At 46.3% G+C, this 26,791-nt stretch overlaps 1 protein-coding gene across 1 annotated transcript; it reads right to left on the reverse strand.

The window, feature by feature from the left end:
- Positions 1-200: 200 nt before the first annotated feature.
- Positions 201-24,551, reverse strand: LOC125944089 (uncharacterized). The gene is made up of 5 exons (XM_049663944.1): positions 24,142-24,551; positions 7,659-7,761; positions 3,574-3,628; positions 2,326-2,445; positions 201-321 (listed from the first exon to the last, which is right to left on the reverse strand). The coding sequence occupies exons 1-5, from the start codon at positions 24,400-24,402 to the stop codon at positions 201-203; spliced, it is 660 nt and encodes a 219-aa protein (XP_049519901.1). The 5' UTR covers positions 24,403-24,551.
- Positions 24,552-26,791: the final 2,240 nt, after the last annotated feature.

Consider the following 26,791-nt stretch of genomic DNA (forward strand, 5'->3'; position numbering starts at 1 on the left):
AAACCCATCGGGAACAAAATAAATTTGTTAAATGCGAACTGTTCGGCAAGACAACAGCAGTAGCACTCAGCAGCCACGGTCAGTAAAGTCCCCAGGATGGGTTCGCTTTAAAATAGTTTTATCGAAGCCACAATAACATGCGCCATGAAGTGACACTGTACAGAATGACATCATGACATATGTCTGACAGGATATTGCACTCACAACTGCCGCAGGACGAAGGCCCGAACGTGTAGCCACGCCACCATCAGCGTGACGCATTCCATCGGCAGGACCATGGCCACCCAGACCAAGTTGCTCGTGACCTCGGCGTTGAACCTGCTGCCGGGTCGCCAACAAATATAACAGAGGCTCCGTGAACGTTCAGGCACTGGTTATGTGCTAAAGCATTATATAGACCCAACGTACATTTGGGAATTTATGTGAAGCGGTGAATTAAAGACTGTGCAGCTGTTCATGCAACGCCTTTTGCAGAATAGCAATTACGTGGATGCCAAGAAATCAGCAAGACCAGAAAAAGCCCAGCACGCGACGAACGTCATACCCGCGACAGCGCATCACACGGTATCCGGGGTCGGCCCACATTTAAACGCACCATGTCCTTGATCAGCCGAGTTTCATCATCATCATCAACAGCATATATTTATGTCCACTGCAAAACGAAGGCCTCTCCCTGCGATCTCCAATTACCCCTGTCTTGCGCTAGCTGATTCCAACTTGCGCCTGCAAATTTCCTAACTTCACCCCATCTAGTTTTCTGTCGTCCTCGACAGCGCTTCCTTCTCTTGGTATCCATTCTCTAACTCTAATGATCCACCGGTTATTCATCCTACGCGTTACATGACCTGCCCAGCTCCATTTTTTTTCTCCTAATGTCAATTAGAATATCGGCTACCCCGTTTGCTCTCTGATCCACACCGCTCTCCTCCCGTCTCTTAACGTTAGGCCTAACATTTTCCATTCCATCGCTCTTTCCCTATTGAAAAATCCATATGCCCCATAACTCCCATATCAAATAATCCGATATGAAGCATATAGGATCCCATACAAAAACCCGTTTTTCCTATGCGCCATATGATGTTATTGAATATAGGGGTTATGGGGGACAAGAGGTTTTTTCAGTAGGGTTGTGCGGTCCTTAATTTGTTGTCGGGCTTCTTTGTTAACCTCCAAGTTTCTGCCCGATCAGTTAGCACCGTACAAGGAGTACAGGAGGCATACGTGAATATCTTGGCAAATATCTACAAGGATTCCACAGCTACCTTGGTTCTCATCAAGAAAAGTAGAAAGTTACCTATCAAGAAAGGGGTCAGGAAAGGAGACACAATCTCTCCAATGCTATTCATTGCATGCTTAGAAGAAGTATTCAAGCTCAGGCTAGGAAGGCTTAAGAGTGAGGATCAACGCGAATATCTCAGCAACCTTCGGTTTGCAGATGACATTGTCCTATTCAGCAACAATGGAGACGAATTACAACAAATGATTGAGGACCTTAACCGAAAAAAGTGTAATACTGGGGTTGAAGATTATTATGCAGAAGACAAAGATAATGTTCAATAGCCTGACAAGAGAACAAGAATTCAGGATCGCCAGTCAGCCTCTAGGGTCTATAAAGAAGTGCGTTTATCTAGGTCAATTACTCACAGGGGACCCCCCTGATCATGAGTACAAAATTTACAGAAGAACAAACTTGAGTTTGAGTGCATACGGCAGGCATTACCAAATCCTGACTGGGAGCTTGCCACTGTCCTTGAAAAGAAAAGTGTACAACAATTGCATTCTGAATGGACCGCATCCGCGAATGGACCGCATCACCCAGAATGGACCCAGAATGGACCGCATCCGGTCCACCCAGAACAGGACGTCACCCAGAATGAACCGCATCCGCAATTGCAACAATTGCGGATGTGGTCCATTCTGGGTGACGAGGCCGGCGCGAAATTCTGCATGTCGCATCTCGACGCCGGCTGCAGCCGGGAACGCCAAAGAACGCCGGACACGTCGGCCGCGCCTCGCACAGGGGCGAGGGTAACCTGGGAGAGGGTGGTAATCTCGCCGAGCGATGACGTCACCGCGCGTTGCCTAGCAACGCCTCGCCACAGCTGTGCGAAGTGTTGCTAGGCAACGCGCGGTGACGTCATCGCCAGGCGCAGTTTTTTGTTCGCACTACGAGGCCTAACCAAGAGCTTAAACAGCTCCGTTGTTGAAATGCGTAATAGGGGCGCAGGTCGTTTTCTGCGCTGTGCAATTCACGCTACAATTCAATCGGATCGGGCGCAAAAAGAACAAGCGTTCGCCCTGTAGCAGTGCACAGGGCACACTTACTCGCGGAAGTAGTCGAGGAAGTACACGTTGGCACGGTTTCGGCTCAGGCTCATAGCCGAGCTGAGCGTGCAGGCGATGATTGTTGTCACGGCTAGCTGCCGGTGAATCGTTTGTTGCTTCCTGCGGACGAAATCAACTCAGGCACCACGAGAAAGTGCTGCAAGCCACTCAGAAGAAGGCTGCAGACCAAAGCAGCACAATATTGTGTAATAGGATATCGAACCGCTCCCTTCCATAATGCATTTGAACAATTATTGTTAGAGATATCACGTGTAGCCGGAGACTTGAGTTGAAATCATACAGGTGAAAACAATCTGCACGTTTGCTGAAAAACGGAAGCAACGCACACACTAGTCGTGGATACGAATCAATTGTGTCCCCGTACATGTCTAATGCAAGGTGCACGAGTTTTTTTTTTTTTTTTTTTTTTTTTTGCATTAGCCCCATATTAGAATGCAGCCGCCACGCCCGCGATTTCATCCCGTTCAGCACCAAAACCGTCGCGACTGGTTAAAGGAAGTCAATATATATATATATATATATATATATATATATATATATATATATATATATATATATACTTTTTTGTGCTGAGCATATAAGTAGGAAGCGAAGTGTTAGCAAATGCATATTGTCATCTTGCGCTTCCCCCACAAACGAAGATAGAACCCCCAATTAAACGTAGCGATAGAACCCGAAGAGTTCGATGGCAGTAGCAGGATGTCATACACAAACTGACAAAAATGTTCTGCACGCGATCACCAAGAGGGATGTTCTCAGACGTTTTCTCAGGGGCCAACGTACGCAATCACCGCGGCTCGGTGCCATCGCATTGGGTCCTTATAACGGGCATCATCCACTTGCGAGTTCTCCATCGCTGTCTGTGATCACGGTACACTTCATGTCAGGCAATCTGCTCTGCATAAAAGCGTCTATTCAAAGCGCATTTGGCGTCTCTCTGTCATTGTGGTCACTTCCGTGCAAATCGTTTACTATATGCGTTGTGTATAATTGGAATTGAAAAATATAACTACATTTTTACTCGTGCATACCTTATAATTTTTTTAATCCATCGTTGTCTTGTCTTCAAAAAATTTCAAGATATCTGTGACGCTGTCCAGATAAAGAGCAGGCAAAGCGTCATAGGCGCATTCGTGTCAAGATCCTCGCGATTTATTTTGTGCTACCATTGAAAGGCGCAACAAATATTGCCGCTCATAAGTAGCAAGGAACTGTTTATTTACTTACTGGTATTTAAAGCCGATGTATTCTCGTACCGGACGTCTTGTTCCATATAGGAAGCCTGCAGTGATAAATTAAACTTACACCATAGTTTTTTTCGGGTGGTGGGGGTGCCACCCACTTGTCCGCGGACGGCGGGAGGGAGGGGGAGGGCAATGGGAAGGCCGCATACTAACACAGAAATATAAGGGGAGGGGGATAATGGCGTAGCTACCCCCTGGCTACGCCACTTGTACTTACACAAACTCGCGTGCACTGCCCGAGATAAAAGAAAAACAGCAGCGTTCTCCCTCTTGTCTTATACCACTACTAGCTACGTATGGTGACGCTAACAATAAACGCTTTTGCTGGCTGTTTGGGAAGCCAGAATCTCTTGGTATCGTCTCTTTACAAATCTAAAGAAAAACATTCTGCAGTGCGCTCAGTAAGCCCCGGAAGATTCAAAATGAAATCCGCTGACTAGAGGTATCCTAGTTATCATTCAATTAGTAGCGGACGTCAGTTAACTAGCAGAATAAATAGTACGAGAATGTATTACCATAACGATCACCACAGTTGTTGCAGTGGACCCGGTGAGCCGCTCATTCATACCCCTTTAGTCTGAGCTGAAGCAACCCGGATGCCCCACGAAGGCCAAAAGGCCGATAGGAGCTCCCAATCTTATTCTGTTGTGCTACATAGATACTTTGCATGCTATGTATATATATATATATATGAACGAGAGCAGAAGGGAAACCGAGGCGCTCGATATTTGTTGATGACCATATAAAGCCAACATACAATGACGCCAAGGCAAGCATCGGGGTAACTAACTATGGTTGAAGTTTAAATGTACAAAATAATAAAGAAAAGGAAATGAAAGTGGACGAAAGCATGACATGTCGCCGGTGCGAGCCGAACCATCGGTGACATGTTATCTTTTCGTTCACTTCAATTTCCACTTTCTTTATTATTTTCTACATGACAATTTCAACCACAGTTAGTTACCCCGATGCTTTCCTTACCTTCATTGTCATAGCTATCACATTTTCATCGCTGCCATTAGAGCACTCAAACTTTCTACAAAAGGGAATCAATGCATACAGTATATCAGAGTGCACGCAATTACTGGGGCTTTTCCTTTTTCTTTTTGCAAGATGATGGTGCCCTAGTGCTTAGAATGTGAAATGCAACATTTTTATTCCTTCAGCTACAGAACCCAGTGGGAGAGAGAAATACCATGGTCGCACTGGGAAATCTGAATACCTCAGTAAGTATAGAATGAACAGACATCGCTCTAACGATATGGGAAGATTAACGCGCACAGTCAGTAAGGCTACAGTGTATGACTTTGAAAGTTTTGCCTTGGTGTGCCGATGCAGAACTTTATCTCCCGGCCAGACGACTTAATGACTAAAGGTATACAACCACGCGGTGTGGTGCGGCTACAGCAGCCAGTGTACCACAGCCAGTAAAATATTCGCAGTTACGAAACTCCTCACAGGACTACGATCATCGAAAGATTCGTTTCCGCTGTCTGCTGCGCCCGCCGGGCAAAGCTCTGTCGATTATGCGGCCTCGCGCAGGTAACAAAGAGCGGTCAGACGTGGCATGGCCTCCGAAATCGGCACCCAAACCTCAAACGTTAGAGAGGTTTAGCTTTGCGGGATATACGTGACACTTCACCGTGATACGCTGAACGGTAGGCCCACTGCGCATGCGCGTCTTATACCACTGACTACCGCGGCAGGTAATCGTGATTGCGCAACACCCTGGCAACCGCCGGACCAACCTAGATAGGCAAATGAATAAATAAATAAAAAAATAAGTGGTAAAAATCAGTCATCACTTGCTTCCATATCACGCAGACGGCATAGTGTTAACGGCGGTATGTCATTGTTATTGAGATATGTTGTTTATTTAACGCTGCTATAGACGATTTTATTTTCGATTCATAGGCGCCGCCATCTTTGGCTATTATACAAACAATTTCTTAGTTTCATGAGAAGTTAAGTCACGTAACATGGTCATGAAACGCTGAATGCATTTATACAACTGTTTCCATGCTTGCGAATCGAGTGTAGCGCCGTAAACTTCGTTGTTAAAGACAGAAAACAGAAGCGTTATCAGCCCAATATGGCGGCACCTAAACGCTTCCGTAAAATATTCTATATACCTAAAAGACAGCACCGAGCCGGAAAAGTGTTTTGATTTCCGCCTAGCAGATGGCGCCACAGCATTAGCGTTGGTGATGCATTGACGGTGCGGAATGCTATAATTACCTACTTCTTCACTGCATTATTAATTTCGTTCTACGCACTAGCACGCTATGCAATGACAATATGTTGATTACTTGGCATGTCTGACGTAGTTCTGCGGAGAGGCGGCGTATGCTCGCAGTAACAAACATATCACCTATCACAGTAATTTATCCCGCAAAAGCTAAAACTCTTTCTTGTGCTGGCCATCACGTGATGAACAACACAGAGTGGTCACGTGCTTCTCGGCCTCCGAGATCGGGAGCGCGCGCATTGTCTCAGTCTCGTCCCGCGTGAGCCTCGCGAGCCCTTTCAGTCGTCTGCGGCGTGGCTGCGCGCACTGCTGAGTTTGTTAAAGAAAGCGGGCAATCAAGTGCGAGGTAATTAGAAGTAGAAGTACACAATTCTAAGTGTGCGCGGGTGGAAGGCCACACAGTGTTCGAGCCACCAAGAGAGCCTTTGCATTGTTAGCTTATAAAGCGTGGTGTGACAGCGGTACGTCATACGTGGTATAAATATTATAATCAGGGATAAGGTGCCTCAGATAGGCTGACCAACGTTTCAATAGGAGGACCCACCTTCGTCGACCTATCTTTGACGAAGATAGGTCGTCAGAGGACCTATCTTTGAAGAGGACCTATCTTTTGAAGAGGACCTATCTTTTACGAAGATAAGCCCTCCTATCGAAACATTGGCCACCCTTTCTCAGGCACCTTATCCCTGTTTATAGTCTTTATTCCTCGTGTGCTACTCCATTTGTAAGGCCCCTTTTTGATTAGAGATACGTCATAGGTATTCTGGTTTGTCCGGTGTCTTATCCTGCTTAGAAATAGGCCTAGCTATTGACTTCATCCCGTCATCTGGAACAGTTGATATTATCCATGCATGGTTTAACACATGCTGGAACTGTGCGTACGTCCTATTTTGACACACCTGGTGTGGCAGTGTATCATGCCCAGACGCTATGTATTTCTTTAGGGGCCTCCACTGGCAGCCATTAATTTAGTCGTTCCAAATGGGGAATCCATACCCTCTGAGTCTTAGCGCATGTTGCTAGGGAGCCGGTAGTAGGCGATAGGAGAAGCATAAAGCGGGCAAAATTGTCGCGACCCTCAACAGCGAATTGCTGCTTGCTATCGCCGGTACGGCGCCGATGGCTACAGCAGATGTTTCATTTCTCGTAGCGTTTTTCTATTGTGTGTTACGTAGACCAGAGTTTCCCATTGTTGGTGCACTCGTTCAGCCGGTCGCAAAATTCTTGCCACCGGCGTCTGCAAAGAGCCTTACTCGCGTGTTTTACAAATGTTGTGATGCGCCGAACTTACAGAAGAGCACTATCTCGTTGTACGTTGCACGGTGTAGAACAGCTGTATAGAACGTCGCCGACAAGCCCAAAAATTCAATAGGTGCAAGTCAGGCATCGGCTTGTTCTCCTAATTCTCGTTATTTTTCGTTACATGCTGGATAGCCGTTTAGAGAATTTTGAATGGAGAAAAAATCACGGAAGAGATGGAGACGGGATCGTCGCAGGCATAGATAACTTTAAGACATAAGGCAGAGAAAGGCAGAATGCTAGCTTACCATATGGTGCAGCACATAAGTAGCTCGCAAGTAGCTCGCACGTGCTATAGGTGACTAGTTCTTCCGCCCCAATTCGATGTAATTCGAAGTAATAATTATCATCAAGCCTAGCGTCAGTTTGCCTGCTCGACATACGGTATAGCAGAAGGGGTCACGTCAGTCATTCGCACAGCTGCTATTGGCACGTGATTCTAGAAACACTGCAACGTGCCATCAAGGTGAATCACATGTGGCACATCACATTCATGTGAGTCTAGGTGGCGCCGCACTTACTGCCCATGTCGTCCGAGTTACTCGCGGTGGCTTTGGGCGGGGGAGAAGATGCTCCGGGCATCACGATCTTGCCACCTTCCATAATGGACGTCCGCTTCCTAGTCTGCAAGAGACACCCGCCCAGCCCAGGTGTCTGACAGGTATGCTGAGATTCTAGCAACAACGCTAGAGCACGGGAAATCTGCGAGGCTAGTAACGGTTGGTTAACATTAGTCAACATTTCGTGCCAAGCTCACATAATTATTCAAAAAGGAGCGATGTCTATCGCTCAAAAATTCTCCTTCAATGCGTCATTCGGACAATGCATTTCTGCATCAGCTATGCTGTATTACTAGAACGGAAACCTCCCTGATAACTTTTTGGTTAAGCACCTTGAACCCAAACGTGCGTTAACGTTAAATTTGATGTTCTGCTGAGTAATTATCAGTTATTCTGTAAGAATGACTCGCTTTCAGGCTGCCTACAAATTTCTTGTCCCGCTTTAGGCAAAGCAAATGTTGATTTTCTAGTCTCACCATCTTTGCATCACTTTAAAATAATATTCAACATACAAAACACTCTACGTGTGTCTGCTGAGGTCAGTTCTCTTGTGCCGTTACTGTAATGGTGCGTCAAGTCAACTGAAAGCTGTTTGTTATTTATACAACCTGATCAGTTGACTTGACATCCAGTTGTAAACGACATTATATGCAGTTAGTTAGTGATGTAAATATACATTTATGTACAAAACAAAATAATTTATACACTGTACGTGTGGGCGTGCCTTTTTGTATACTATATATTATTTTTTTACAGAATACCACGAGCGCAGCGAACGTGGCGTTTTTGCCGAAAGGTTCCTACGCGGACATACTTTGCTGCCTAATAACGCGGGTTTCAGACGACTTAACAAAAATGCGATGATTAACGTTCTTAGAACCTTGAGGGCCGTTGTGTACATGGCAAATTTGGAGACAGTCATATTTGAATCGACCCCCATTTTATATAAAAAAGTCACAGTTTCGCCCCGAAGGCTAAAGCATCGATTGCGAGAGCAAATTAGTAGACAGCTATACGAGGTATAAGGATAGTAGTTTTATCGGTCGTATAAACTTGTGAACATTCGCTTACTGACTAAATGAACAAGCATGGTGTCACGCGCGTGCAAACATGAACACATCTCACTCGGCGACGGCGGATACTTATTGTCAAAGCGCTAGCCTGAGGAGGCATGGCAGCAGCAGTGAGCGAATTGATCTCAGTGCTGCCTCTCGTTTCAACGCGAACTAAGTGGTGAGAACAAAGCACACACGAAGCTATCAGCGCCCAGCGCTCTCTGTCCCCATGGCAGATCTCTTTCAAGATAGGGCGCGCGCGGCGGCGTCATACACAGTCACCACCGGAGTAAAACGATGCCCCCCGCCTCCTCCCCCCCTGGCGTCTTGCGCGCGATGGAAGACTGCGCCCTTCCTTCCGCTTTCCCCCCTTACACGCGCAAGATCGAGCCACCATCGTCGGCTGATCCTCGCACGGTTTCACTCGCACATACAGCATACGGCATGCGGCCACGCTGTTATCGCGCTTAGACTTTATACGGAACATCACGGCGACGACGATGACGGCGGCGGCGGAAATGCGCCTGGGCTGTCCATATAATTGCTATCGCAATAAAATCTTGAAAATTGTACCTAATTTGAGATATTCATCACCTAATTTCAACGCCTAATCCAGGCACTATGAAAACGGCAGCGGCAGGGCACAAAATGCCGGCGCAATAGCATATCAGATGGAAACGCCCCGCGACGAAAAGCATGACGTAGTTTGAAACTGAATGTCACGGCCAGTCACGGCAGATACTGATAATGGCAGCTTTTGTCTGGCCAGTCTCTGCAGCGACATGGCGTAAATCAGTATTTGCCGCGACATGCCATCATTCAAGCCAAGTCACGCACTTCAGCAGGGGGCATTTCAGTCTGACGTAGCAGCGCGCGCTCGGTTTCGATATTGCCTGAATTGAGAGCTGAAATTCAGGTATCAGTATATCGAATTGGGTGCGATTTTCAAGGTTTAAAAGAAAAGGAAGAGCATTAAAATGTGACTGCCTCCAAATCTGTCATGAAAGAACTGCGCTCAAAAATCTAAAGAAATAGTTTGCAAATGTTTGTTAGTTAGTCTTCTGAAAATCACGTTATTAGAGGCAAAGTATGCCCACATAGCCTAGGAACTCTTTTCCAGAAACGCCACGTTCGCTATACGCTCATAGCCTTTTTTATAAAAAATATGCAGATTAAAAAAAAACACTGTATTTCCCTGTGTTTAGAAATGAGCAAATATTCGTAATTAAATTCGATATTCAAAGGTCGTTTTCCCTAATACTCATATTCAATTCGGAAATATCTCTGTCTTAGCACCCTTAAAGCTAAGAGATCATAAATCACGAAACAAAAAGTTTCGTAGTTACAGGGCACTGCCTGCTTTTGCAAGTTCCTACCTGCTTTTGCAAGTGTGAGAACTTGCAAACCTAGTTTTGCAAGTTCTCACAAAATTTTAATTACATCCAAATTAACAAAAAGAAAACAAGAACAACAACAAATTTCGGGGGAAATAAGCTTCCAAAACATTAGGACGCATGATTTAACAAAAAAATCAGTCACATTGGATGTGCTACAGTGCCAAGATCGGGACGGATGGCATGGAATTAATGGTGCAGACTAGTGTTCCTGTATATGCTGCGTTATGCAGTGACTCCAGTGCACATGGCTTCTTGGATTTCAGTAACACTACACGTTATGCACCCGCCATCGTCTGTATTCGTTGGTTGGATTGCAAAAGACGCACAGAATTCCAAAGAAGAAAGAAAGATTTATTTGACAAAAAAGTTTCGTTGCCGGGTCGCCTGAACCCCAATGAGATTGCTCACCGCCGTGCGCGAGAACTCACGCGTCGCTGACGGGGGTGGGACCTCTGCGAGTTCAGAGACTTTTGGCCATAGTGACCCTCTACTTACGCTCCATGAAATTACCGCACATCACAAAGGGGAGCGGCGATGTTTGCCAACTCCCCATCCTAAATTGAGTAGAGCACAGTCCCGTACGCTCAGGATGCTTCAGACGGGTTCGTATCCATCGAGAGGCTTCCTGAGTAGACTACACACAGAGATAGATCCTCATTGTCCGGATTGCGGGGAAGAATTCTGTACTTTAGCCCACATGCTCTTGCAGTGCCCTGTGTTACATGACTTCAACAACAGCGAGGACTGGGACAAGGCCATCACGAGCACTAAACAGGAAGACCAGTACAAGGCTGTCCAGAGGGCCCGTGAGAGAGCAGAGAGGCATGGCCTCCCGGCTCCAAGATGGGATTAGCCAACAGCTACCCAGGGGCCTCTCTGGGGCTCCAATGGCTGGCTCCTCAGGACCTTAATAAAGTTTTTTGTCTGTCTGTCTGTCTTCAAAACATTAATATGCCACAGAGCACGACTGGGTGTCTTTAGCGCTTTACATATCAAGGAAATGTTGAGTATTCATATCTTTACCAATATAACGTTGACTTAAATCTCGGCTAAGAGCCATTTCAACTGGCGCTTCATCTGCGAGAGAGCACTTATCCCGACTAACACTGGCGTTGCACCTTAGCACTAAATTGCCAACTTGATAATTCTAAGGCTCCTTATTCTATACAGCTGTGCGCAAAAACCAGCGCCGGCTGATCGTTATAAAGAACGAAGTATTAGTGAATGCGGGTAGCCAGCGATAAAGAATAGTTAAAGGAAAGCGTCGCTAACACGGGCCCATGGCTCCTATTCGCAAAGGAATTTTGCACGCAACAAGCTGTAAAAAAAGTCGCCGGCCAATCGAAGAGTGAATACATTATTAACGAAGGAGGCTGACCTTGTGATAAAGAGCTCAGATTATGTATTAACAAAACTTCTTTTACGAAAGAGCTTTCCCTCATTATCCGGCGTTCGGGCGTTGACCACTCCTGATAACGATCGCTTCGATAAAGGGACGAGCTCCACCGCGATGACCAATCACGGACGGCGCCTACGTAAGCGATGTTTTGTGAATACGGACGCTGGCGAAGGGGTACGCCGCGGTTCAGGATGACGTCGTCGAGGAGAAAGTCAACGATGTAAGTGTGGCGCAACTGATCGGCAGGTCTCACGTGAAGACGTATCGTGTTGCATATAGTCCGTTGGCCCACCGGCGATCTAATTGCTTCGTGCGGCTGAAATAGGAAAAAAAGGCCAAGTAAGTAGATCCCCGCACGGAATAATGGCTTGATGTGGGCATCAGTAGAAGGAGAAAATCAGTATGAAGCGAAGCAGGTGTCTCCAGGCGCTGACAGCAGATCTCATGCAGTGACACACCAGCGCGCAGAACGATAAATCCAGGACCAGAAGAAACGGCACTTGGGATGGTGGCCATGTGCGAGTTATTTCTACAGGTGGCCACTGAAAGGGGGCGTCGTAAAGGGGCTGGAGTGAGTTGGAGGCGCCTTTTAGAGGGTTAAGGATCGGCAGGATGAAGGTTGCGAGACTGCATATAGTCAGTCCCGCTGGGCTGGGAAAACATACGCAGGGAAGGTTCAGTGACTACTTAGTCTATAGCCGTTCCTCAACAAACGGAGTACAGGACCGCGGCGCTACAGGTATACTCAGTGGCAACCTCAAAATTCAGCACAAGCTGCACTCACGCACACACGCACAAAAAAAGAAAAATTAAGAGCTTCGGCTGCGCTTTGTGCATTTGCTCTCAAAAAACAGTTCCCGAGAGGCGCTGAAATTTGAAAGAAGCTTAATGAAGTTCCCGTGACGTCACGTAAATGAGCGATTTTAATTAGGTGACGCATGTATGCATTTTATTATTATCATTGTTTTAGTTAGAGAACGGTTTATTTACCGTTGCATTCTTATGGTACATTCGACTGGTGCGCTCTAGAGTGCTCTCGCGCTGTGGTTTAGGTTTGGCTAGTCAAGATCGAGCGCTCGGAACACATTCGCCTGGTTCATTCAGATCTCCAGGTCAGAGCACACGGGAGTGCTCCCACCTTCAACCTGGGAGTGCGACCGACATCCGACAGAAACGCGGTCACACGGCTACACCGGTTGCTCTCGGAGCAGCCATAGCACGTTCGGCTGGGACAGCCTAATTTATCTGGCTCCAATCACGAGTACAGGCTCCGCATTGTTGGAAACCCAGTTGGAGCCTGGTACGAACTAGTCGAATGTGCCATTAGGTTGTCGCTGACTAGATATGAAGAAATTTGCAGAGGAACAAAATGCGGACGTCTAATAGTTCGTATCTGCTACACCCGGTGGATCCACAAAATGGCGAGACACGTAGTCGGCGTCCTGATGAAAGCGTGCCAATTTATAAACATGTTACCACTGGACGAAGGGGACGAGTTCGCAAAATTTATTGTTCGTGGAACTTTTTAATGGGCCTTGTCGTCTTCACTAATAGTATTTTCGCTATCACGATTGAGTTCCGCTTGTTTTGACGCGCATCTGCAATTTACGATTTACCGGGTGAACGGGCCCAGGACACTAATTCATAAATCAGTGTCTTTCGTAAAAAACAGGAAGAAAACAAAGCGACGGTGGCAAAGAGCTGAATCTCGCCTTTGCGGGTGACATGGGGCGATGGACACAGCTTGAACAACAAATTACAACGGTTGGTTAAATGTTTATCAGAATTCACCAATACAATTTAATTACTGAGGTTAGGGCTTACGCTTATACGGCATTGTACAACTTACGAATGTCCTCATACGAAGATATCCAGTTTTTAATTTTTTTCTCACAAATTTTGCCATCAGGCTGCCTATTCATTGCTTAAATAGCGGTTCAAGTGAACTGTTTGTTTATGCTTTGTAAGAGAGCTGATCCGGCTGCGATGTACGTCATCGATTTGATCGCCGCGTTTGTGCAAGAGGAGAGGGATGCGCCATCAGTATATTTTGTGCCTGCCGACATGGGTTGCTTTGTGTGAGGCCGAAATGCATTGAGAGAGGCGGGCATGCACAGGTGTTCATACAGCTGGCTGGCAGCGCAGTACGGTGTGTTTACTAAAACATGACCTGATTAAAAAAAAGGAAAGAAAAAACGTGGACCGTCATCAGTTGCGGAAACATTGATGGGCTTAGGCACCGAGTCTGTTACCCTGTTTGTGTGTTAGGTACAGATGCATCTTCTGCATCAAGACTGCGAACTGTTTATACGGCCAATAGTCCGCATAAGAAACCTAATTAAATGTGCGGGTTGGAAAACAAGAAGGACTTTGATCACGTTATATGAATTGCCAAGCGTTGGGAAATGTTATTTCAGTGCTAGCGCAAAAATGGTGAAGTGGCCTGAGTATACAGCTCTGACGTCGCATTTTGCATTTTGCAAGTGTGTTTTGAATGCAATTGCGCATATAACACCGCCGTAACAAAATTGCGTCGAGGATGGGAAGACCAAGTGCCTATTACAACAGACGTATCTGTAGCTGCAGGAATGTTAGCGTGGAAAGGTCGCATCACTAGCGACACCGGTTTATGAACCCAGTGTCATCATCATCAGCCTATATTTTATGTCCACTGCAGGACGAAGGCCTCTCCCTGCGATCTTTAATTACCCCTGTCTTGCGCTAGCTTATTCCAACTTGCGCCTGCAACTTTCCTAACCTTATCATCCCATCTGGTTTTCTGCCGACCTCGACTGCGCTTCCCTTCTCTTGGTATCCATTCTGTAACCCTGATGGTCCACCGGTTACCCATCCTACGCATTACATGGCCTGCCCAGCTCCATTTCTTCCGCTTAATGTCAACTAAATATCGGCTATCCCCGTTTGTTCTCTGATCCACACCGCTAGATCTCTTCCTGTCTCTAAGCGTTAGTCCTAAGATTTTTCGTTCCATCGCTCTTTGTGCGGTCCTTAACTTGTTCTCGAGCTTCTTTGTTAACCTCCGAGTGTATCCGAGTGTTAACCGAGTGTATACCTTCCTTTTCTAGCACTCCTTTAGTATTGAACGCAAATACTGGTAGCCTCGCATATTTTGTCTGAGTATTAGCACAGTTGCCTTGCTGTAGTCAAGGAGAAAAGTGACCCGAGCAAAAAAATGAGCTCGGCAGGAAATCGGGCGGCCGCCCCTGGCCAGTTAAAGAGACGAAGGCCCGATCTCGGCCTTCTGGGTCGGGCCGGGCTCGGTTGTTGTACGTGGCCAATCTGTTTGCCGACCACATACCGGTGGTCGGCATTGGGCCGACGTCATGGCCGCCGGTTACTTCATTGTGGCCGTAGTTGGCCGCCGTACGGGCCAACGACTTCCGCACGACGGTCACAACGTGGCTTGTCCACGGCCAGCATTCTATTGCCGGCATTTGTATGTCGGTTTTTTTTTTTTCTTTTTGCTCACATGCACGGCCTGTTTTTTTTTTTTTCTTATGTCGATTTTTTAAAGCCCTTGCTGCAGATACGAAATATTCCGCTTGTGCAGCAGAGTTACCTTAACTGCAGACATTATTCAAGTTCAAGTTCAAGTTCATTTATTTTACCATTTATTATGCAAAATGGTTACCATTATGTAAATGGTAAAATGGTTACCATTTTATTACATTCTGGATAACTTGCAAGTGCAGCAGCATTTAATTGAAAGAGTCGCGCTAATTACATTTTTAATTACTCGCTTTAGGATACATGTAATGGCGGAATTAGAGGCCATAAGCGCGCAGGACCTATTCAATCGGAACCAATTTTGTAACTAGCACCAATTTTGAGATATACGAAGTCGAAGTCACCAAAATGAGTTGGTGTCCTGAATACTACCCTCGAGCATTGGGTATATTCATTGTGCAGAAAGAAAATACAGATGACACCAAGGTATTTTTGCCCTATACTTTGACGTATACCCTGAAACTGGTACTACAAAATTGGTTCCAACTGAATAGGCCCTGTATGTTAATGGGCTCATTTCCACCATTGCAACATGTGCACTAAAGTTAATAATTAAAAAAATAATTGGCACGATTTTGTCAATTAGCAACTTATGCACTATACTACTCATTTAGAAAGTAATGTCCACATCTTAAATGCAACCCTGATGAAAAAACGGAAGGCTGGTATCTGCAACAAGAATAAAAAAGATACTTTGACATAAGAAAGGACACGTATAATTCGCTATTTAATTCATGCACACGTTTGTGTCCTTAAGCGCGCTATATAAAGAAGGCGAGCGCTTTGTAGACAAATTAACACTACAGTTGATTTTGACGACTTTTATTGAACTATTCAGATACAAACACAACAAAAACTGGAATACTTTGTTGTGAGATGCTGTAATAGTAGGTTAGTGGTAGTGACCGACATAAAATGGGAATTAATGAATGACAGTCTTGTATGGGTACTTGAAGATGTCCTTCCTTGAATTGCGTAAGCCCATTTACCAGAGAACTGTGCAGCCAGGTCACGTGACTAATTCTGCTATGGTCCCGCTCGAGTATCTCAAATACAGACGTACTACGCAAGTTTCAGAAATGGGACATGTATAACTATAATATTGGACCACATGCTTCGTGGCCTCTCCATAACTCTTTAAGCATTGTACTTAATTATGAACAAGTTCTGACAAAACCCAGATTTTTCATGACAAACCCTAAAAACGCATCGCACAAGCAAACGCAGTCTCACATTATTTAGCCTCAAAACAAGCGTCGCGAAAATCTCACGCTAGCGGGGCGAAATTCCCCTTTCTACAAATTACCTTCATCACGACTGCAACGTAGTAAATACATCGTGCGCACGCCATATGCTACTATAGGGTGTCCCAACTATCATGCACCAAGATTTAAAAATATGCAAATGCCACGTAGCTGGACAGAACCAAGGTAATATTGTTTGCCATCGCTTGGAGATACTCAGATTATTTTTTAGATGCGAAGCATCTTATGGTCGGGGCTATGTCACTCCCTCCCTCCCTCCGCCATGCGCTGTCCACACCCCTACTGCGCATGCGCATCCTCCTCCCCCTCCTCTCCTCTCCTCCCTCCTCCCCCTCCTCTCCTCTCCTTGTCTCATCTCTTCCTCTCGGCATTCCTTCTCTCCACTCCGACGCTCCTCTCCTCTCTGGATTGCGCAACGAATGGCAACACCTGCGGCTCCGCGCGCGATAATGCGAAGCAGCTTAGGTTAGAGGCGCGACGGTAGGCGCCCCAGAGGCACCGGCAACAGTCACCAACGCCGCGCGCGTTCGGTGCGAACGCGGGCAAAACGCCGACGGCGTCGACAACAGTTCTGCGCGTTGCTGGTGCTGCTGCATGTCCAAGTTTATACAGCTGATAAAACTACCTTGAGTCGACCCCATGGCTGCTTCGCATACTACTCAGGGTTCCCATACGGAAAGATGGTGTAATTTTTTGCATTCCACCTAATTACATATTTAGTCCTAATTAATTATTCAACTTCTCAAATACCATAATTAGACGAAAAGTGTCAACGAGAAAATTGTAGAGCAACATGAAAACTCCCGATACAGCTTTCTGTTGCTCAATACGTGTTACATAAAAGTGCCTTTCCCAGCATGAAAGAAGCCCGCGAATACACGCAAATTTGCAGCGCAACTCGCCGCTCGAACAGTGTTGCCCGGTTTGGCTATATATAGCCAAATTGGGCTACAGACAAATATTTTTCGCGTTGACTTGGACAAGTTGGCAATGTGGCTATATTTGGGTTACTGAAAATCTGCGACTTGGCTTTGTTTGGGCTATAAGTGGCGCCCTAATCCACGCTGATCGAGTAGAAAGAAATCTCGAAGACTATGTTTTAGCTGGCTGAGCCGGCAGCGTGGTTATGCATGTGTGCGTGCGCGAAATGCGCCCCCCCCCCTCTCTGCTCCGTTGTCCGAGCCGGTGGCTTTGATCTTTGATGCACTTAAATTTACACCCCGCTTGACCGTCGGACACCCAGTCCCCGGGCATCGGGATGATCCTGGGAGTAGAGGGTTTTTCACAGTACACTGTACTAACATGGCTATGCTCAGAAAGGGAGAGCAACAAAATAGGGTCGGGCAATCGTGGCGCCGACATGAAAGAAGCACGGGTAGATGACACACTCCAGTGTGTTCCCGGCCATGGCTTCTGGGTAAAATATCGCGCGGGGCAGAGCTTTCGACCTGTTCCACGTCTCTCACGCTAAGCTTTACTGTAATTTTGCTTTTCCTCCGAGATGAATTTTTGTTCGAGATTCATTTCGATAGGTTGGACTTAAGATCGGATCCTCCTCGGAGAGGAGAATTGAACCATGGGGGAGTGGGCCAAGTATGCGAGAAAGTATAAAAACGAATGGGAGGAAGGTCCCGAGCTCAAAGGCAGGTCCTGGTGCTTTTACTTATAGATGGCTTGCCCGTAACGTCACAGATGCAGGTACTCATCGTGCTAATATCGAAACATGTTTGCCACGATGACATCAGTGCACCACGTCACTTGAACATCACCCACCGTGTTAGCTTAGCAGATGAGGTGTCACGCTGCTGGCTCGAAGACGCGGGTTTGATTCCCGGCCACGGCGGTCGCATTTCGATCGAGGCGAAATGCAGGAACACCCGTGTACTCAGATTTAGGCGCACGTTAAAGAACCCCAGATCAACAAAATTCGTCCGGAGTCCGCCACAGCGTCATGGCTCCCAATCATATCGTGGTTTTGGAACGTAGATCCCCAGCAATTATTATTAGCACATCTACATAGTTTGCTTTTTCACAGTAACCGGTTTTCACAGCATTACCACTCTTATCAATTTGTCGTTTACCTCTGCTCTTTGCGCACCCTCGCGGCTTTTACCATTTCGAGCGAGTTACGTTTGGGACGTGGTCGTCGCCGAAAATGACTGCGCGCTTCTTACACTTGTGTGCCGGTTTGCGCAGTAATCTTTTAAAGCTTCGCTTACACCGATTCAGACAGTGAGTGGCATCTTTTGTCTGTCACTTGTTTAACGCATGTTCTTGTCGTGCTAGAGACCTAAGATGGCGGCCAGGTTGATGTATATGGACACTATATAGAGCATGTACCAGCTAACCCGGGCCCGGCAAATTGAAAAAAACAACAACTAGAAAACAAGATAGGACGATGAGACAAATAACGCGAGATATCATAGGGCGAAAGAAAGGTTTTGGCTCATAAAATAGAAGCCGTGGGCGCGTCGCCGTCTCAGACCGCTGGACAGCTGAACTTGTTGTACGCTTTAGGCAGAGGTCACTTGAGAGGTCGATGATGCTGAACATTATTTTGCGTTCACGACAGCTAAACGCAGAGCTCGCCGTTAATATTACTGCAAATACCTAAAAAGAATCACTTAGTACTATCTGCCATAAAATAAAAGCACTGTGATTGCGCCCTCTGCAGCGATTCGCTGGAAATTGAGAGCTTCCGGGGCCAATAAAAAGTATCCGGTGTACAAGCATGATGTCGCTTTTGTTGAGGTCAAGGGTCGACTGCCACGGCGGCACAGACATTTTGTTGCGACGGGTTGCGGAAAAAAGGATTGCCGTAGTAAATGTGAAAATGTTTACACAGATAAAACTGCACATAAAAATGGCTATATTTGGCTACGAAATTTTTTGCTCTTTTTACTGTTTGGCTACGTTTGGGCTACAATTTTTCTAGCTTTGGGCTACGCCACCTCGTCCGACCTGGCAACACTGCGCTCGAGGCACTTTGCGTGTATTCGCAGGCTTCTTTCACACTCGGAAAACACTTTTATGCAGCACGTATTAATTGCAACAGAAAGCTGTATCGGGATTTTCATGTTTCTCTACATTTTTCTCATTGACACTTTTATAATAATTTATAAGTTTAATCATTAATTAGGACTAGTTAGGTAATAAGACAGAATGCAAAAAATAATCTGAGTATCTTCAAGTGACGGTAAACAACATTACCTTGGTTCTGTCCAACTACGTGGCATTTGCATATTTCAAGATCTTGGTGCATGATAGTTGGGACCCCCTGTACAGTATACGTTACGGGTACGGCTTGCACACATCGGTGCTTCATGCATATCACGACGCACCCAGTCTCTTAATTCGCTCGCACGACAAGCTTTGGCATGCTTTGACAAGCTCTTGCACATTGAGTGCAGCTCCATAAACCACAAGAGATGACATTTTGGCCGCGCTATTATAATGTTGCTATCAATAGATCGAAAAGCGCAGAGGAGCTCTCGAAACAAAGAAACGCAGCCTTACGCTCTCTCCTTCCAAATTAACGCTACAAAAGATCGCCTCTAATAGCATAAATACGTGCAACTTACGAGTAAATGTGGACGTCCGTAGGAGGTGAAAATCCGCAGGCTGGAAATGTCAATTTATCGCGAACAAGAAGCGCAGCGCCATAGAAACCCTGCGAAGCTGCGCCGACCAAGCAGCCACCGAACGTCTCTTCCCGCCAAAAGCTCCCCCGAACAGCCACCATCTACGCGCCTGCCTCTTGCTGGTTCCTCCCCATGAATGCTGCCTGAACCGACTGCCACAGACGGTTGAGGCGACCTCATTCTCCATTCTTTCGCTCCCCAATCCCCCCCCCCCCCCCAAGTCGGAAGTCGACGCCGACTAGGCGGCGACTTCTATTCGAGCGCCGACTAGGCGGCGGGCGGGGGCATCCTATATTGATCGGCCAGCAGCGTCAGGCCAGCGTCAGTCAAAACTTTCGTGCTCGGCATTATGCAGCCCTACGCAGCCCTACGCATCCGGGCCAGCATCCGTGACCAAGCCAGCGCCGACGGGGTCGGCAACATAAGTCGGCCTCTTTACGGCCCAAGCTCTTCAAGCCGACATGATCGGCTCCCAGCGATCTGCCGAGCGCCACCCGATGGTCGGCCCTCAGCCAATTTCGCTTGGGGAGCTGAACAGTGAAATATAGTGAATGTTCTTACTCATTATAGAGTAAAAGAAAGCAGCGCATGAAGCCAAAGGCGGTACCCTGAAATGTGTCACTTTAAGTCAGTTCATTACCATGCAAGCGTTGTTGGATAGCGCTTTATGTGTCGATAATAATTGTATGCATCTTCCAGTAATTTGCGTAGTTGCATCCATATACACCATAGCTGTAAAAAGTGACGCCTGAAAAATACTTTGCGTGTATAACTGGGCATGTAAACGAAATCACAGTGATAGGGTACGACAGTTAGTAAAAGTTCAGCAGGGTTCTTTTTGGTTAGTCACAATATCAGTGATAAGTGACACGTTTAAAGTCGAGCAGCTCAGCACGATCGAGCAGCTCCAGAAAAAGATAAAATAAAAAATACGCAGAATAACGTCTTCGCGTATGTGTGGCGGCGCGAACACGGGTGCACGACACGAGTTTTTAGGCAACTACATGTGTCCGCTGAAGCACATTAAACTAATGCGCTAGGTGGGCACTATGTGGAGCGTTACCACCAGACTTATGGCACATGCGGCTGGTCGATATCGACAGCTAAGCACACAATCTCCTGGTTCGTTCAGAACGCCATGCTCCAGATCAGAGGGCTCGGAGGCGCTATCACCTTCAAACTGGGTGCATGATTAAGATCAAACAGAATCCTTATCACGTGGCTTCTCTGTTTGCTCTGGGATCTGCAGAACGGTGGGCTCGACCAGGCTTTCTCTGGCTGTAATCGTGAGAGCCCTAGGTACCGCTGCAAACCGAGATGGAGCACGGCAGGAACAAGTCGAATGTGCCATTACTTACGTCAACTAATGGCCGGACGTGCCGGAGAGAGAGAGATTAAATACAGCGAAGTTAACCTGAGAAGTTTCCGGTCGGCCGGGGAAAATCCGTTGCGTCTTCGTAACGCGGCACACAACAAAAGAGAAGTCACACGTAGCATGGCCTCTTCGAGTGCTTCTCCGTTCTCCTCCGCGAGATGGCACTGTGACCATGGGCATCACTTCAAATGCAATGTTAACTCAAGTAGAGAACAAGAAGACCAGCTTTGGCTACGCAGAGAAAATACAAATATGAAAAAGTACACGGCCATTTGGCTGGGAGTCTTTTCGAATCACATTAGGTTTATGGCAAAGTCTAGGTAGAAAAAAGACTGAGGAATATGAACGAACATACAGGGTGCACATGTGTTTTTTGTGTGTTTTTTTAACGGTACAGATTCCATATTTAAAACATACTATAAGCGAAGCGAACGTGGCGTTTTTCTAGGGCAGTTTTTAAGTGCGGCGGGCATACATTTTCGCTAATAACGTGAGCTTCAAATGACTGATTGAAAGAAAAAAAAACAATAAACTTTTTTTTTCTTGCTGCTTTGGGAGCACTTGTCCAAATGGCAAATTTGGAGGCATGCAGTAACATTTTATTACAACCTTATTTTTTTTTCTTTAACGTGCATCCAATGCACTGCTCAGAAGGCGTTTTACATGTCGCCCCCCATCGAAATGCGGCCGCCGCGGCCGGGATTTTGATCCCAAGACCTCGTGCTTAAAGTTGCGCTGCATATAGCAGCACAACGTCATAGCCGCTGAGAAACCACGGTGGCTCGCGTAGCGTGTGGAAATAGTAATTTTTTTTTCAAATGAGAATTTCCTTCTGGCTTGTCGCAGTATCCATGCAGACGTAAATGAGGCCGTAGTTACCCTGCCCGAAGCCTTGTTTATGATGTGAGCACCGGGGTTAATCTGTTGTGGAGGATACACTGAACGGTAAAACGTGCCTTGTTTATCGGTTACCGGCGCTCTTTTATTACCTTAAATATAATAGAAATGCAGTTTGAACGTTTTGAATATCGTTTGTCAGGCCTAAAGCTGTAATCGAGTGCCCATGGAGTAAACATTCCAGGAATAAACGGCACACTACCGCGGTGCCAAGTGTCAATTATAGCACGTGCTAAAATCGCATAAGGCGCTGTAGGCACGGTACATGTACGCTGTGGGTAGGCTTCTAAAGGTTACTAACATCGATGACAGCTTAAGGACTAATAAACAACATCCAAGACCACGCAGCTTCTGCCATTATAAGATGGCAAAACATAGACATTTATAAAAGCTACAATTTAGTCGAGTAAACGACGGTCAAAAGGTTGGTGACGTAAAAATAAGGAAAAAACAGACTGAACAGCACATTGCTGTTATAAGACAATAATAATAATAAATGAGGATTCAATGGATTACTAGCATTCCCCACGAATAATAAATAAATGCCGCAAATATTCTAAAAAATAATGTTGGTGGCACTAGCCACCACCCCGAATCGAAGGGGCTCTCATAAATAGCCCATCAAAGTCCAAGGCTAGGTCAACGTATAGGCTGCTTAGATTCGAGTGTATTTGCTTCGACGCAAGCTGTATCTTCCTGCGGATATGTCCATAGTGGTGAATGATCACATCGATACACCCTACACCTCCTCTCACCGAATCCTTGAAGTGTTGTCAAACCTACGAATTGCGCCAACCAATCTGGAATCAGAACAATAGCAATAACCAATCCTCCACTATATCATTGTGCGAAATGTTCGCTGATATTACACATCCCTTGTCTCTTCCATTGAACTGCTGCCATGCTTGAGATGATCAGAGGCGCACGGTGGATGGAGCCGTTCTTCTGGTTCTCGTTCCTGATTTGCCGCTTCGTTCCACAGCTTTGATTCCAATGGGCGGGTTTGGTGCCACAGGATAATAGGCAGATGTGCCTATTCCCCTATGTGCCGATGTACCGTTTGGGCGCGCGTACATCGAATAGACACTAGAGTACCTGCTATTCTATAATAAAGAACACGTGGCATGTTACGTGCCACATCTCCGGTGTCTGCAGTATGGCAGCGCACGCGCTACGGCCCTTGTCTTTCAGGATGATACAGGAAAGGCTAATTAATAGGGGTGATGGAGAATAGTCACAAACAGCTAGAGTATTGGTGCTGTGAGAACAGAGAACATAAAGAACTCACAAAGATTTTCGTTTGTAAGTGCTGTTTTCCACTGTCTCGACGTATCCAGCCAATCAAGATATCCAACATCTCGATTGGCTGGCACGGATGGTTCTGTAGTGCAGGAACCTTTTTACGAATACTGACCGAGATGTTAGGGTAATAAACTTCTATCAGGCTCAATGGTTTGTTAATAGGAACCATGGGTCTTACGAGCTTCTAATAGGTAATGTAGAAAGGGAAAAGTAACATTCTTGGAGGCATACGCCACCCCCCCCCCCCCGATTCAAGGGCGATGATCGTAATATCTATCTAGCCTTCATTCCTCGGCTGGCACGGCAGGCACCGGAACCGATGTGTCTATTCTGGACCACCATGTTCTGGTGATCGTGAAATTCCGCCATATTGTGAAATTCTGTAATGGTGGCATTTTGAGCTCATCAGAAAGGCCATATAGACCTGTGGACCAACCAGAGCTGACAAGATGTTGAATTCGAAAGTATGGCGGAGTTCGATACTATCCAATATAGTATCACGAATCACTCGCGGCGCGCGTCCCGCTCGATAGTAGGGCAAATAAAGGTAAGCTAGAAATGTTGCTTTCAGCAGCGTGTGCGCACCTTTTTTATGTTTCTTTTCAGGGCGCCGGTGCTCACCGACGACCTGTGCGGTCGAAGCCGGCTGCGCAGCTGACCCAGCTCATCGGAGAATGGCTCCGACTCGAGCGACGACTTGCGGCTCGGGGAGCACGGCGGTTTCGTAGAACTCGTGATCACGCCCTGAGCAGCCCTCTCTGAGAACGCCGGTGGGCAGGTCACAGCTTGGCCCGTCTCCGGATCGGTGGAAAGCGCAGACGGTGGCGTGATGAGTGTTGCGGACATCAGCAGCCCCGGGGAAGGCGGCGCCTGGTCGACAGGACTCACAATCTGGCGGACGGGGTCTGAAAGTTCCGCACTTCGTTCGGCCCGATTAGGCAGAAAGAGCCGAGGTTTCGGATCACAAATATAAGCGGTTACGCGGCGCTTCTATATCACACTCCATCTTACGTCAGCGGCGCTGGCTAACACTTGCAGAGCTAATATTGAATACACACATATACAAATACCCAATAATGTGAACGGGAGGATGGCCGAAGCGTTAGCTGAGTTGGCAAAGCACCGCAGGTGTAATGCTGAGGATGTGGGATCGCTCCCCACTTGCGGCAACTTATCGCTTCGTCCACTTTAATTTCCCTTTTCATTATTACTTCTAGATTTCAATTACACACAACAAATAATTTCCTCTATGCTTTCTCTAGCTTCATTGTCTGTTTCTTCGTGTGGCTATGACTATAAGAGCGCTTACACCACCAACTTATCGTGTTTAGCAAGAATATACACCAACGGAAAACTTTTTTTTAACATGCTGATAACTTTATGTGAGTCATGTACAGTCAAGAAGTTTGCTTCCGAGCTAATTTGTGCTTTTACTCCGGGCAACAGCATTCGACACCGGAATGTTTTTCGCACGGCGCTGAGGTCGCCTTCTTTGGTAACGTGAGTAATGGTAACGAGTATAAGGGAAAAAATACTTCATAGTGCACATGCATGAAAACATGAATTGGAATGTAATACAAAATCCCGAATTGAGTTCTAAAAGTACGCCAAGTGAAGCTACATTTCTAGTACAAAACTAACGAAGTAACATATAGCAGTCCGCTATATGTTAGCACCGTTAAACGTGTAAGGAGGGTGGCATCGCGATCTTTGCACTTCTGGAGGAGCTCCCTGTGACATCAGATAATGCGGCAACATTCCGACGAGGCTACTTGCACATGCTGTATTTAAAGGAAAGCTGCAGTGCTTCCTAAAAAATAATAACTCAATATGACCACATTTGGAGGCATTACCTGTACAAAGAAGGCCGGATCTCAGCCCGTGGTTGTGGAGCGACATATGGTTGGATCAGAATTCAAAATATTCGGATTTGTTTTACGTTGACCCTTTGCTTTCATTTAAAATCCCGTCCACATTGGCTATAAACACCTTTGAAACGCTGATTCACCGTCTGAGGTTCAGTCCCACGTATACAAAACACTTCCTGCATAAAATTACGAGAGCTGACAGTCTGAAGTGCACTTGTGGCCACGTGGGTGAGGATATACAACATCTTCTGCTAGAATGTCAGCGACGCGACACACAAAGACAACGTTAAATACGCAATTTAGTGGCATTGGACCGCAGGCCCTTCAGCCTGGGTAAGATCTTAGGTTCATGGCCAACATATTCATGGCAAAGACGAGCGTAAATGGCGCTCCAAAGATTTCTAGTAGCGAGCGATATTGTCGGAAATTATTGAGTACAGCATTTATCTGTAATAAGCTCACTCGGTGAGTTTAGTTTGGCCCGAATTTAGCGCTTGAATTCTTGTGCGTTCGTGTGAACCTATTCTTGGTTTTCTTATGGCCTCGACTTTAGTGTAGTTATTTCACTGGACTTTCTGTTAACTTTAGTGCACTTACGCACCTAAGTACACTAAAGTCAACACAGAGCGTACATTTTGAGCTGCTGTGTTTCTGAGTTGACTTTCACTTGCAGTGTAACTTTAGTGTGTTTATATGACTCGAATTTGCGTCACTACTGTGGTAAAAATCTACTCCTTCTACAGAGGACCTCTCACTTCCGCGAATATACCGTACGAATATTCTAAAGAAGAAATTGTTCCAGTGTACCCTGACTTACTGTCTTTCCTTCAATGTTCCTCTAAGCAGAAACTCGCCGCTAGAAGCAGACAGAAAGTGTAAAAGCGAATAACGCGGAAAACAGTGATTGGATATCATCTGGGTTACTTGGAAATATTAAGTCACTTGCATAGAAGTGCGTATTTTCGATCTGGCTGTACATACTGCACTAATTCATAAAGTGCAGCACTTTGGCCCTCGTTCTGGAAGTCCGGCGTGCGCGGCCTGCACTACGACCTTCCATTTGATGCCGTGCAGAAGCCCGTTCTGTACAAGTTCACTGCTCCTCTGTATTTGCTACTTTAGGAGCGCAGGTCATGCAATTTCTCTTCGTAGCAGAGGACATGGCGCTGCCCTTGTTGATTAGTGGTTCGCAGAAGGAAACGTCTCACGTATTTTGATTGCAACAGTGAGCCAAGTTGGAAGCATGGACAGTCATCGGGACATACGTTGATGAAGGTTTTACATGGTGTGTAAATTGATTTCGTACCAGGGGCTGTGCGGTGGGCAGCTTTTCCTGGCAAAACGTAGAATAGCAAAATGTAGCGCCA

The sequence above is a fragment of the Dermacentor silvarum genome, chromosome 1, assembly GCF_013339745.2.
Source record: "Dermacentor silvarum isolate Dsil-2018 chromosome 1, BIME_Dsil_1.4, whole genome shotgun sequence".
Taxonomy (NCBI): Eukaryota; Metazoa; Arthropoda; class Arachnida; order Ixodida; family Ixodidae; genus Dermacentor; species Dermacentor silvarum.